Source organism: Pristis pectinata, chromosome 2 (assembly GCF_009764475.1).
Source record: "Pristis pectinata isolate sPriPec2 chromosome 2, sPriPec2.1.pri, whole genome shotgun sequence".
Classification (NCBI taxonomy): Eukaryota; Metazoa; Chordata; class Chondrichthyes; order Rhinopristiformes; family Pristidae; genus Pristis; species Pristis pectinata.
In genome coordinates, this window is record NC_067406.1 from 63,325,194 (window position 1) to 63,339,876 (window position 14,683).

Below are 14,683 nucleotides of genomic sequence, written 5' to 3' on the forward strand. Positions count from 1 at the left end.
GAAAGTTTAACAGTAAATTAAAAAAAATACATGTTTGAAATGAAAATCAAATCAAATCATTCCCTTATTTGCTGAGTCCTTCAATGCTGCACTCAGAATATGCTATGCTAAACATTCTATGCTTTTAGCTGACCAGATATATATCCTGTCAGATTATTCAAAGATCTGTAATTACTCCCCTAATTAGAAAATTGTTTTGGGCTGGATATCTTTCTGAAAGGTTTTCTTTTTTATCAGCTGCTCTTCTCTCAGTAACTGAAACATTAGAAGTTCAGCAACATCTTGACAACATTACGTTGCAGATGAAGTTGCAGTGAAAGCACGTTATGAAGCGTACGTAGGGGGAGCCATGTAGAAAGGAACTTAACAAAACAGGAAATCATTAACAAGAGAGCTGTGGACGTTGACTTTCAGTTGAGTGAACACTGGTTAATCAGAACAACAATGTCAAGTGAAACTTCCCAACATCAAAATCAACAGCATCCACCATGTAGAAGAGTAAGTATGGAGAGTTTGTCTATTCCATAGTTAAATACAACAGCAGCCTTTGAGAGATTTAAAGAGATAAAAGTTCACTCTGTTCCTCTCTGCACAGCTGCTGTCTCAGCTGCTCACCATCCCCAATATTTTCTATTATTATTTCAGACTTTTGTCTACATTTGCAAATTGTTTGCTTTAATATTCTGAAGCATCTGGTCAGAATAAAGCGAAACTCCATCAGATAAAGGGAATTTAATTTTTATAAATCAAACAAAGCAGGGGCTAAGGTCAGCGTCCATGAGTTGCTTGTAGCACACAGTAAATGTCTAGAACATATTGAGGGAATCAAAGAATATGGTGTGAGTGCAGGAAAGTGATGATGAGATAAAAGATCTGCCGTGATCTCATGGACTGTTAGAGCAGGCACAAAGGGCTGAATAACCTCCTCCTGCTTCTAATTTTTATGTCACTAAATCATGAATCTTGAGGTTTTAAAGTTCTATATTCAGGATTCATGACTTACAACTCTGTGTTTGTCCTTTCAGCCCTTACAATATATCAGGAATGCAAGCATTGACAGGGAGGTCCCTGAACATTTAAATTGCAAAGTTGCATTAAGCCAAAGGTTATGCTAGGTGTGACTGAAACTATGTCAGCATTCAACATTGTGCTACAGAAATGAATGAAAGAATATGATTGATGTTGCTGAGGGCTGGTTAGACCCAACCATCTGTTCTGCACTGTAACTTCAACTTACTTCAGAGTTCACAAGGCAGGTGAACTTAGACCAATGGTATTCTATTTGTGCTTCCTTCAGCTTGGTATTGCACTCTTTTTCAACAGACCAGTGCCAGCAGCATAAAGATATTTTAAAGAAGCATTTTCTTTTAACCATTAATTGCTTTCCAGAGGGATTTCATAAAGAAAAATGTGCTAAGTATCATAAAAACATGCCCCACATATCTCCTTTAAACAATCTCCCTCTCACCTTAAATGCATGTCCTCTAGTATTTGGCATTTCAATCCCAGGGAAAAGATTCTGACTGTCTACCCTATCTATGCCTCTCATAATTTTATAAACTTCTAACAGGTCTCCCCTCAGCCTCCGACGATCCAGGGAAAACAACCCAAGTTTGTCCAACCTTTCCTGATAGCTCATACCCTCTAATCCAGGCAGCATCCTGGTAAACCTCTGTGTGCCCTTTCAAAAGCCTCCACATCCTTCCAAAGTTACACACAATCCTGATATGCACACAGTAAAAATGTTCATTCTTACATGGGTTGCAATTGTTAACTCAGTTTTTTGTAATATAAAATGAAAACAGAAAATGCAGGAGTAGTCATGGATCAGGCAGCATCTGTGGATTGTCTGGAGTTTCTTGGCAACGTCAAGACATTCCTGCTCAGTTTGCACATGCCTGAAGTGGACCTTCCTGAACAAAGCTGATTGCAGTATGGCCGACGAGGCCTTGCGCTGAGCAAAGCACAGTCTTCCACCTAGTAGTGGCAAGCCCCAGTCAAATAAATGCATTGACTATCAACAAGACATTTTACCCAAGATTAACCATCTGCTATAGCTTTCAAATGTATGGTAACGCCCAGAAAACGCTTAGAAATATCAAATAAGTTAACTCGATTATTTTGAAAAAGTGATTTATTTGAAACCTCTCTCTCCCTTACAACCATTTCCCTCCCTTGTATTTTTGCACAGCATCAGGTCCAAGCAAGCCATTGTTTGAAACTTTGGGCAGAATAGGAAAATGTTCTAAACAAGTTTTAAACACAGAAGCAGAGAGAACAGAAACATTTTCCATGAAACATTCACCCGATCTACATTTGGTGCCTGGCATTGCTTTGTGAGCAGCAAATTGAAAAATGAACAAGTGGATCACAGTTTCAATTATAAGCAGTGTTTGGGGCTCTGTGCAATAGCAAGGGAAGTGTGAATGGCAGTGCTGCATCTTCTGTACATGCATGGAAAGCTGAGGGTGGTATTGGAGATTGGGAAGTGGGACCAGGGTGTTGCAGTGCCTTTAGGATGTTAAAAGAAGAGGGAAAGGGTAGATAGGTTCAGAGGTGGCATTATTCTCTTGGTGTTAGAAATGGCAGATGATGATCTATTGAGTGTGGAGACTAATGGCCTGGAAGATGAGAACAAGAATACCACTATCATAGTTTTGAGAGGGAAGGGAAGGGGTAAAAGTAGAGTGTGGGAAACAGAAGAGATTTTGGTCAAAATCCCTGACATCTGTGGTGTAGGTAATCGTTGAATAAGCAAAAAGGAAGGCATATCAAAAGCATTTGTAACAGAGTTGGCATTGTCAAGGCTGTTGGAATGGAGATGGAGAAACTAAGATAATAGAATTTAGTTTCTACAGGAGTGGCATCGGAGTAAATTTAATGAATATGATAAGAGATATCTTTATTAGTCACATGTACATCGAAACACACAGTGAAATGCATCTTTGCGTAGAGTGTTCTGGGGGCAGCCCACAAGTGTCGCTACGCTTCCAGCGCCAACATAGCATGCCCACAACTTCCTAACCCGTACGTCTTTGGAACGTGGGAGGAAACCGGAGGACCTGGAGGAAACCCACACAGTCACAGGGAGAACGTACAGACTCCTTACAGACAGCGGTGGGAATTGAACCCAAGTTGCTGGCGCTGTAATAGCATTATGCTGACCGCTACACTACCATGCCGCCCCATAATGTGCCTCTGGTGGATATTGGTCAATAACCAATCCACAGAAATTGCATTAATGGACCTTCTTTCAGGGAACAAAAGAACCAGAGTGAGCTAATTAGCTCCTTGTATGTTTTTTTTTCATTTCAATGAGATTATGGTTGGTTTCTGACCAGCCCTTTGGTTATCAAAATATTAATGTCAGTTTTATAATTAGTAATCACCTTGCATCAATTGCCACTTCCAGAAAGAAGTTCTATAGTTCAATACTCACTGTTTGTGTCCTACTTCATTCCTTAAAAGCCTGACGCTGATTTTAGATTATGACTCCTGTTTCCAAACTCCTCAATCAGCAGAAATAATTTCTTCCCAATTACCCTCGGTATCCTTACATGTCTTGAGAATTGATTTCTACAAATCCCCAGTTCTGAATTCCGACATACAACTTGCAATGCCATAATTTAATTTGTATTATCTATATTTTTCTTTTGAAACTGCTATACAAAATTAAACAAAGTTGCTAAACACTAAACAAAATTTTAAATACTCAAATACTTATAGCCTCAAGTTAAATGAACTGCTGCAACTTTGCACACTGTTAATAAACACTTCATTCATGATATTCTGTTCAATCACTTAACATTTTGTGCATCAGCTGGAAAGTAGTAAAGGACGTAGTGGAAAAGGAGGTGCAGAGGGAAATGATGTTTTTTAATCTGAAACATATCTGCACAGTTACTGTCTGACCTGCTGAATATTTCCAGCATTTTATGATTTAACTTCAACTTCCTGTGCCAACAATATTTTGTTTTGCATTTTATTTATATACAGGATGGGAGTGTCAGCATTTTCAATGATCAGAAGATTGCAAAGATCATAATGGAATGCAAGAGAGAGAGTTTCTGGTTCAGAGGCAAGTTCTATTTTGTTTATATTCTGAAAGGTTATCACAATTTAATGTTCTTGTTACTTACTTTTTGCACGTCTAAGCAACTCAAAGCCACTATGCTTGCATGAATAATCCATTTGGTTGTGTATTGCTGGCTGCAATTACTAAGTAGTCCTCACATGGCTGCATTGTTGCAGCTGATCCTTTTGGATTTTATTTTCTTAACTCTGCCCCTGACATATCCACATAACCCCAGAATATTAAATAATAATTATGAACATTTGTTTACAGATTTTTTCCTATAATAATAGGTTCTGTTTTGCACTTTTAAAAGAAAAAGGTGAACTTCACTCCTTCTGCCATTGTAACTTTGGTGCATTTGTATACAATTGTGCAAATGCTTGTTTTGCAACTAACTATTTGATAGAATGCTGTTTATCTGTGTAAATTTTACTTTTCAGCTCTGCCATTATCTCTTGGAAGTATGCTTGTTACCCAAGGTTTGGTGCACAAAGGTAATATAAAAGATTAATTCACAATATAACAGTTGGTGCTACTCATGATAAAAATAAAAATATATGATAAAAAGTAATCATTTGGTAAAATTTGGGTTGAAGTTCATCAGGTTTTCTCAATCAACCATTTAATTTTAGTAGATGATCCAAAGGAAAGGTGCTGGAATTTCATCTCTTTGCTGAAGGAATGGTGATTGTGTTTCACTGCCTTACAGCTGCCTACAGATTTCTTGTGGGCTTAAGGGGTCTTGTGTGGTATGGCACCCTCGCCAGTGGATCAGTGGCATGTGGGAGCAGGACATATAATAGTGTGGCTCTTTAACAAATCAGATTCTCACCAAGACACAGAGGACGAGAAAATGGGCTCAGTAGTGCCATTATTCTGGGTATCAAAGTTCTTGTTTCCAAAATTGTGTCCATTGCACACATATTTGAAGTGGCATACACTGGCTATCACACACTCATGATGGTTGATGGGTATGTGTTGGAAGTATGAACCTCAAACTCCTTGTAAAGTCTTGTGTAAGGCTGGTGCCAGAATCCACCATCTTCCTGACATTATACACTAGATTTCTGGTAGGCTTTCTAGTGCATTAAACATTTCAATGCATAGACCCATCAGCTTTCTTCTGTCAACATCATCACCTGCATGCTCTGCAGAAGAACCTGTGTTCCACCTTGCCTTCCAGGGTGCTGGCACGTGCAAATCTTCTCCGTCTCCTGGAAGGCTTGCTCTGGTACCCAGAGTCATGCTACATGCATTTCCTGGCTTTAAGTTATTCCCTAAATAACCACAATGTCAGCACCGTGCTGGTGAAAACAACTGAATTGTGTTTTATCTCAATTGTCTGTATGGTGTTTCCCCATGTCCAGGGTACTTGGGTATCTGAAGTCAAAGGGGAACAAGGAAAGGGGAGGTAATAAGATGTTTGTGCTTACACATCTGCAGCTTCTCAGAAGCCTCTTGACAGTTTAGTAGGAGAAATTCTGTTCACAAACCAGCAAATATGTCATCTCATATGGTGACCATTTGTTATTTTTGAAAGGGAAAGGTACCTTCAGAGGAGTTTGGGGTGGGTAGAGGAAATGGAAACCTGAGAAATAAAAAGAAACTTGCATATTTCATGTTTTATGTCCTCATGATGTCCCAAATTGCTTCACTACCAATGAAATATTACTTGTAATATTTGTAATGTAGGAAACGTGGCAGCCATCTTATGCAGTACAAGTTCCCAACAAGGGCACTGAGATAATCACCAGGTGTCTTCTTTTTTGGTCATCTTGGTGGATGGGATAGATATTGGCCATTTTTATAGAAGATAATTTCCCTGGTCTTCTTCAAAACAGTACCATAGGATCTTTTATGTCAGCCTGAGACAATAGACTACAGAGCCTTAACTCTATGATCAATGACAATGTAGTACTCTTTCAAAACTCCATTGGAATGTGAATCCAGATTTTTGTGGTTAATGTTTCTGGTGTAGGACTTGAAACCATAAGCTTTAAGCTGAAGGTGAATATTGATTTTTTTTATATTTATCATATTTCATATTTCAACATGGAAAGAGACTATTTGGCCCGTCAGTGCCAGCCCTCAAAGCAATCTCATCAATCCTATTCTCCCCCTAATTTCCCTGTAACCTACTCTGTCTCAAATGCCCATCGACACCACGATTCTCCTCCACAAGGAGTAATTTACAATGGCCAATTAACTTGTCAACCAGCACAGTTTAATATGTTAGAGGAAAATGGAGCATCCGGGGGAAACCCATGCAGCCACAGGGAGAACGCAAAAAATCCATGAGATGCCACTGGAGGTCGGGGATGAATCCAGATAGTTTGAGCTGTTTGGGAGCAAGCAGCATGACCTGTTGTAACACTGTGCCACCCCATTTACCAATGTTTTCTGCATCATGTAACTGTGTTACAGCTGAACATGGTGACTGACAAATAACTTGACAATTGGAAAATGGAAGGTCAGTTGGAATGCAAACAAAAAGGCATAAAAAATTAACCAGATTGAGGACTGAAAATTCATACATTTTTAAAAAAATTGTTGGTTCACAATTACCTATTAAACAAAATATTCTATTGTTGTGAAGCTTTTTAATTCTTTCAGAGAAGTTGCAGATTTGAAGAATTTACACTTCTGAAAAGTAAAACAAAGCATTACTTCCACAGGTAAACTATCAATTAAGTTTGCATTAAACACATAACTATTTCTTGTGCTTCCTCTGTAGGAATTCTTTCTCCTTCAAAACGGTTTGGGTCGATCCCTAAGGTTGCCTGTAAGTTACTGATTAGTGTTATAGTGTAGATTACAGTGCAATACATTGTGTACAGTGCTGGACACTGCTTTCACAGAAACGGTTGCTAGCTTCACATTAAGTTGGTTATATTCTATGGGCAGATTTTCCTCCGTGACTGAGCCAAAACAGACAAAAGCCTGTTACCAGCCTGAACAGCATTCCTCCTGGGAATGCCATTTTTACCTCTTCCCATCTATAATAAAAGGACAACTAGGAGTTGAGGCAAAGTCCATAGGAGATTTGTTTTCCTTTGGGGATTGTTTCCTGAAGTTGCCAATGGAGGAGGCAAGAGGAGTGACAGTCTGATGTGTATCATTGATCTGGAACACCTTGCAACAACCTTCTCTCCCTGGTTAGCGGCGGTTGCTTACCTGATGAAGTCTAGTCAAGGTCTTCGAAGGAGCATTGTTTCCCATCTGCACTGATCTTCCATCCCTTTGAAGCAGTACAACAATTCTGTGTATCTTTCAATTATTAACACCTCCTCATTGGCAGGAAATGCACGTGAAACCTGCCATGAATCATCTTCTTTTCTGGGGTGGTACTTCAGGATTGAGGATGATTTGCTTCCATTCCAGGTCTGTGGGTTCTGAGGTGACCGATGAGGTGAATGTGGGGCCTGCAGAATTTGGGACTCTGCCACACATGGAGGAGGTGCTTGAAGGACGGGCAGGTGGATAGCTTGAGGTATTTCTGTCATTTATTCAGGGCTTGTATGTGCCTCCGACACATGGACTCAATGCCATTCTGAATGTTCCCTATCCATTTACAGTGGTCACGGGGTGGGAATTCCCATGGGTCAGTGGGGGTGGAATCCTGTTCAAAGAGAGTTTCAGAACTTGTATCTTTTCCTCTGTCCATCCGGTAATCTTTTGTGTGATGGAGCTGGGAATATAGTGTCCACTTTTGGAAGTCTGGTGTCAGGCATGCAAACGGTGTGGCCAGCCCCTAAGACCCATCTGAGTGTAATTGAGACCTCAGTGCTGGGGATGAGATTGCTTTGCTTATCCTGCCAGTAGATTTGGAGGTTTTGTGGAGAAAGCATTGATGGTATCTCGTCAGTGCTTTGAGGTGCCAGTTCATGTCTCAGAAGCCTATGGGAGGGCAGAAATCACTGCTGTCTAGTAGATCACAACCCTTTTGCTGGCTTTGAGGCTTTGATTCTCAAACACACTTTTGCTCAGATATGAATTTCTTCATCGATGAAAGCCACTGCCTTCACCAAGAATTGTCTCTCGAGATATGGTAAGTAGTCCATATTTTCCCAGGTCTCAGCATGGACCTTTAGCTTCAGTGGGTGGTGTTTTACAGTGGGGGCAGGCGTATTAAAACAGGACTCGGGTTCTTTTGGGTTCCTTTCGAACAACTGAATCAGCAATGAAAGACACCACAATTTCACGGAAAGTTTGAGTAATTTCATTTAACACAACTAAAAACAACACAAAGGAAACTACACAAATCTAATCTAACCCAAATTAAAAGAAACAAGACCAAAAGCCCAAACCCTCCCACTTAATACTTCCCTGGTAAAAATTGAGCTCACATTTGCATGTAGTTCTCAGTGATACTTATCAGCATCCAATACTTGGCAATGTTGTGTTCTCTGCCGCTCAGTCTGTCACCGAAGGGGAGCCCTGGGGTACTTCAACAAGATGTGAAGGGGCTTGACAATTGCCAGGCATTGGCCACGAACCAACCCATGGAGAAGCTCCGAAGGACTCTCTTACGGGGCGCATCTTTATAGTAAAGGATGGCTTTGTGCCCCATTTGGTCCTAGCATAACAAAGGATTCCACACCTTTGCTAAACCTTCCCGTTGTTTTTGAGAGTCTCAACAGTCATTAGTACAGAAAGGTTCCACTGTTAATGAACAGATAAAAATTGCGATCTTTGGAGGGTGGGTGGCTCCATGAGTGTGCAGCCGAGAAAGGTTTGTGACGAACTCAAACAAAGCCCTGGGATCTTGTCAGGTGGGGCAAATTAACCCTCCTCATTGATTCACTTGGCTGAAGCATACCCTGATTGTTTTGCAAAGCTGCCCGTTTAACTGCACCCGATTAATGCTCGGGGCTACCTTCCACGTTGATGTCTTGCTGTTTCACACGGTTTCAGTAACTCCTGGGAAAAACAAATAGTCCTAACAGAGAAAGATGCTTCTTTTAACCCTTTAGTTACATCCAGCTATTGGTAGCTGTTGCAACAGGGAAATCATTGATTGCTTTTTCATCTCACCACAGCAGGTTGGAAATGGAACTTGGTTTTGTCCATAAGGCCCATTCTCTCATATGCTTCAGTGACCCAGTCAATGATAACTGGATCTTAACCACAGAATGTGTGTATAAGCATTGCCTTTGTTGACTGATGTTGGGGTGATCTTGTTTCTGGAGTAGAGGTAACGTAGGTTGAATGGTTTCCCACTTGTCCAGAAGATTAACTTGTTAGAAGTGAATTGTAGCTTTGCCTCAAGAAAGATTGAGAAGAGATTTGTGATGATGATGTAACATTGGTTGACACCACTCTGCACTGAGATTGGGTCTATTGTGGACCTGCTGGTCAAGACTACAGTTTGCATGCTATTGTGAAGCAGAGATAAGATGGAGGTGGGCAGGTAAATTTCAGAAGGAAGTTTCACAGTTTCTATCAGTTGATGGAGTCACAGGTTTTTTGTGATCAAGAAAGGAGGATGCTGCAGAATATTTCCCATATGGGAGAAGGCTTTATTTTGCAATTATTGCAACTGGATTTGTATTCTTTGCTGAAGATGGCTGTGATTACAGCATCCGAGGTCTTCTTCTTAGACATACGGGTCTTTCCAGGGTTATGGCAGGGTTCCACCCTGAGAGCTGTTACAAGTCGCATTTCCAACTTGCTAACCCCAACAGTTAGCGAGTTGGAAATGCGGCCACAAACTGAATTCCCACATGGCAAAAGATGCCTGCAGCCCCGCAGCAGCCGGCAAATCCATTCCGCTAGTCTCCCACATACTCACTCGTATGTTCGTAAGCTGGGGAGGACCTGTAAATACTTGATTAGGAAAATGGATAAGAGCTGGATAGGTTAGATATGATCAGATCAGTGGAAATTTCTCCCCATCAAGCTGCCTCCAGAGAAAAACATCCTCTCTCCTCCCAAACATTTAATGTTGTTTTACATTTCTCAGCAGAACCAGATTTTGCAATCATCCTCATCACTTTTTTTTGCCTGATTCTGCAGTGGCTGGAGTGCTTGGATTTGTGATTGGAAAAATTTCTTATATGGGAGTTTGTCGTAAAAAGTTCCAAAATGTCGACTTCCAGCATTTTGGAAATAAATTGCCTCGAGGATACATGAAGTTCTTCTTTGGGTGAGTAATTTACTATAATTACAAGGACACCAAGTATTCTGTCACAATTGTAATTATACCATTTCAGTGATGTAGCTGTAGCGATGTTTCAGCCTTGGATGACCATCCCAGGTTTTGGTCCATAACCATGTGAATTCCCCATCCTCTTGTCAGCTCCCTCTCAATCAGCTTCTAGCAGCTTTTCAGACTAAGAATTCCAGATCCCAGTGGAGAAAAAACTTTCAGTTCCCTGCTGGATCCTTTGCCAGTGATTTTAAATCTAAGAGATTTAAGATTTAAGATATCTTTATTAATCACATGTACATTGAAACACACAGTGAAATGCATCTTTTGGGTAGTGTTCTGGGGGCAGCCCACAAGTGTTGCCACTTTTCCAGTGCCACAACTTCCTAACCCATACGTCTTTGGAATGTGGGAGGAAACTGCAGACACGGGGAGAACGTACAAACTCCTTACAGACAGTGGCCGGAATTGAACCAGGGTCGCTGGCGCTGTAATAGTGTTACACTAATCACTACACTACCATGCCTGCCCAATCTATCTCTCTATCAAAATCTATCCCTCATTGAGGCCACATTCAGCAGAGGGGTTGCTTTGTTTGACCTGTACTGGAACCTCTTGCCATCTGGAAGACCTCTTATAGGATCAACACTTAATTTTCTCAACTAAGAACAGAAGTAAAGAAACCCTTTGGCCTCTCATGCCTGCTCCATCATTCAATAAGATCATTGCTTCTCTTTTAGTTCAGCACCACTTTCCAGCACTAACCCGATATCCCTTGATTTCTTTACTATCAAAAAATCTGAACCTCCGCAGTTCAATTTTACCTCTTTGTCTCTCTAATACCTTTGTTAAGGTAGGACAGGGATATGTGCTTTTCATCTGCATGCAGCCATCTGTTTATTTTCCTCCTCCTAACTCCCTCTGGTGGTTAATTGCTGGTAAGCCAGTACAATGGAAACCCAAGGTAGACAAACACAATGAATTGAACAACTCATACACCTCATAAACCTTCCCACCGTTAATATGTCTTCACACTACTCACCATGGTAACTTTTTCCCTGCAATTGGGGGAATGATCCGGCAACTTAACATGTTTTGTGGGCATCTCTGAGTACTTTTCAAAATCCATCACCTTCTCTTCCCATCAACACTCCTCCAACGCCTCTTCCAGTAGTTTTTAAAAATTTTGTCAACAGCGCAACTCCACAGGTGAATGGCAAATTCCACATCTGATCTTTTGTCATTGTTAATGTTGTTTTCATATTTGGTACTCATCCCTTGTTACACTGAGAACAGTTGTCTCCCATCTTTGTCATCTAACCATTAAAATATTCTTTTCCTTTCTCTCTTTTGTGATTATATAGATTCTTCTTAAATGCTTCTTGCTTAGCACGTTCCCCATTCTAAGCATTGTTTGTTAAAAAAGTGTTTCTTGCATTCCCAATTGGGATTTATTAATGACCTCTAGCTTTGGCATCTATCAGTGGAAACGCTTTCTCTACACGCAGCTTACCAATCTGCATTATATTATAGGCTTATGTTCAGCTTTCCTGAGCTCACCTTCTCTTTCATCATTTCCCTTACTCTTAAATTTACTTCTTCATTACCCCCATACCCCCCCAATAATCTTACCTCAATGCACTCTGTACTAACTCAATGTAACTGCACTGTGTAATGAATTGACCTGTATGATCAGTATGCAAGACAAGTTTTTCACTGTACCTCAGTACAAGTGACAATAATAAACCAATACCAATACCAATCAATCCATTTTCCTAGCTCAACTGGCTTCTTACCCACCTCAAATGGGTTCAATCCTGACCTCTGGTGCTGTCTGTGTGAAGGTTGCATGTACTCCCAGTGCCTACATCCCTAAGACGTGTGGGTTAGTGGATTAATTGAATTAGTTTTAATTCACTTTTTTATTTAAAGATGTTACACAGTCGTATATTGGTAACTTGAAAGAGAACATGGGAAATGCAACCCTGGTAAGACTAAAGGGAATCAGCACTCGGGTAACCAGATGCAGAATGATTGGGATTTCTGAACAATTGGGAGAGCAGATCATCAGAATTTTACTGTATCCAGGCATGGGGAGTAAAATGCTGCATCTGTTAGAGGTCGAGAAACCTCGTCAATGATGGGGGGGGGGGGGGGTGAATCACTGGTTGGGAACAAGAGTAACAGTTGTTATCAAGTTCATATTCTAACCTAAGCCACTGTGCAGTCATTTGAGTTTCAGTTGATCTTTTGAAATCAAATATCTGATTATAAAAAAATCAAACCAAAAGTATGCTGGAAATATTCAGCCAACCATGCTGCTTCAATGATGAAACAGAATTAGTATTTCAGCACATTGATTCTGCTTTCTGGCAAACATACTTAATATTTTGCATTAACCTGCAAAATATTAAGTGGTGGGTGTGTGGAACGCACTGCCGGCAGAGGTTGTGGGTGCAGGTACATTAGGAACATTTAAGAGACTCTTAGATAGCCACATGAATGATAGAGAAATGTGAATGAAGCATTAACATTTGGGAGGGAAGGGTTAGATAGATATTAGAGCAGGATAAAATGTCGGCACAACATTGTGGGCTGAAGGGCTTGTACTGTGCTGTAATGCTCTATGTTCTATGATATCTTCCAGTCAGCCCTATTATGAGGGTGACTCCTCTCAAGATAATAATGGACCTCACCAACATACAGATGATACCAATAAATCTGAGCAGCCAACTACAGCAACTGATGAATCCAGGTATGCTACTTCCTAATCTTTGCATTAATGCTTGGTCTATTTGGTATAGTTAAGTTGGAGTTTTAAAATGTGTTTTATGGATCAAAAGTAAGCCAAGCTTTAAGAACTTGTAAGCGTGTTAAATCTAAATATTCTACTCTGAGATGATTTGAGAATATTCCTTACTTTTTGGAATCAGAGTATTTTCAGAGGCCTCAGAACCAAAAAAAAATTAGCAAGCCTCCTCACGTATCTTTTGGTTCACCAACATTCTGGAACTAATGAATGTCCCCAGTGTGGTAATGACAGATGGGAGGGGAAATGTCAGTAGTCAGATCTCCTTCTTTTGCACCAAATTTCTATACAGGGGAAGTCTTGTCTGCTGGAAAGTGATAACCAAAGGGAGATACACACCAAAGAGGGGATATGGCAGGGCTACTGCCAGGCAATTTTCTGCAAAGCCTGCTTCAGATCCATTGCAAGTTACTTGGGGTAAGTGGGTGGAACATTCAAGCTATTGCTGGACTTCCCCGTTTTCTCTCACAACTTGTTCTTTTCTCTTGCTTATACAAAATTTATTACAAAATCACAAAAATGATCATAAAATATAAGTGTAAAGACTTTTCACCAGCTGAAATATAGACTGAACTACTACAAATAAAAGAACAGGAACAATTTGTATGTACATAACGCTATTATGCATATAAAAACATTCTAAGGCCCTCCCCATAAACCTAATTTGACAAAGGAGACAATTGGTCAAAAGCATGGCCAAATAGGAAGGTTTCAAAAAGCGTTTTCAAGGGGGAAATTAGATTTTGGGGAAGGCAAGTGTGTGAGAATCTTAAACCATGAAACCTAAATGACTCAACTGATGGTGAAGCAAAGGAAATTACGTTTGTATCAGTCACCAGAATTGGACAAAGACTCATACCAATAGATTGGTCCATCACTGGCTACTTTGCCTAATTAAGTTAATGCGTGTAATACCTTTCAAGAGAAGTCTATTGTGCTTTTATTTGGATTACGATTTATGAGCATATCATACTGTGTGTTCTCTAACCAGGAGAATCCTTAAATACAATTGAATATTATTAAACATACTTTTCTTTTACACAGTTCAAAGCATGCCTGAGGAACCAACGTTCTATTGCATCCTAAACATGCTGGTGATATTTTCCAGGTTCATCGTTCCACCTTTGGATCCATGTAATTCTTAATAATTGAAACGTTTATCAATGTTCTCAACAATAATAGAAAAGGACAATGTTATATAGCAGTAATTATAGATAAGTCTGATTGTGTTGCAAGATCAGTGTAATGGCATTTTTGATCCTGATTGTAATAAAATATAAATCACAAACCCTCAGATAATGTGATTTGTATTTATTAAGCAGCTTAGAACCCTGTGCACAAATTTCAACATTCAAATATTTCCAAGTTGGAGGAACTGATCAATGAACTTATTGTACAGAAAGAATACAAAATTAAAACAATAATGCTATATCTATTTGAATATTACATTCTTTTATATTTGTTTTCCCTTATAGTATTGATAGTGGCTAGGAACTGGATCTCCAAGCACTTATCTCTCCTGTCAAAACCATAAAGGAAGCAACTAGGGAAGAAACTGCAGAAGTTTATTTCAAAATGAGCTTTCCCCTCCATCCGTTTTCCCTTGGTACCTTGGCTGTACAAACTTGGATAATTGCTGTATGATGCTCAT

The 14,683-nt window shown here is 40.0% G+C and overlaps 1 protein-coding gene across 2 annotated transcripts; it reads left to right on the plus strand.

The window, feature by feature from the left end:
- The first annotated feature begins 378 nt into the window (after positions 1 to 378).
- On the plus strand, positions 379 to 14,360 carry ociad2 (OCIA domain containing 2). Of its 2 annotated transcripts, XM_052033575.1 has the most exons (8): positions 379 to 498; positions 3,997 to 4,078; positions 4,516 to 4,569; positions 6,810 to 6,857; positions 10,091 to 10,220; positions 12,871 to 12,978; positions 13,325 to 13,449; positions 14,077 to 14,360. In XM_052033575.1, the coding sequence occupies exons 1-8, from the start codon at positions 445 to 447 to the stop codon at positions 14,175 to 14,177; spliced, it is 702 nt and encodes a 233-aa protein (XP_051889535.1). In that variant the 5' UTR covers positions 379 to 444; the 3' UTR covers positions 14,178 to 14,360. The 2 variants fall into 2 exon arrangements, with proteins under 2 accessions (XP_051889535.1, XP_051889546.1); XM_052033586.1 differs by lacking the exon at positions 13,325 to 13,449 and having other exon boundaries at positions 14,077 to 14,224.
- Positions 14,361 to 14,683: the final 323 nt, after the last annotated feature.

What these genes read in the sequence shown, in the direction of transcription:
- ociad2 (XM_052033575.1), top strand. Translation starts at nt 445, where the DNA reads ATGTCAAGTGAAACTTCCCAACATCAAAATCAACAGCATCCACCATGT. An exon ending in TACATGAAGTTCTTCTTTGG is followed by an intron (nt 10,221 to 12,870) that starts GTGAGTAATTTA and finishes GATATCTTCCAG; the next exon opens with TCAGCCCTATTATGAGGGTG. An exon ending in TCCATTGCAAGTTACTTGGG is followed by an intron (nt 13,450 to 14,076) that starts GTAAGTGGGTGG and finishes TCTTTTACACAG; the next exon opens with TTCAAAGCATGCCTGAGGAA.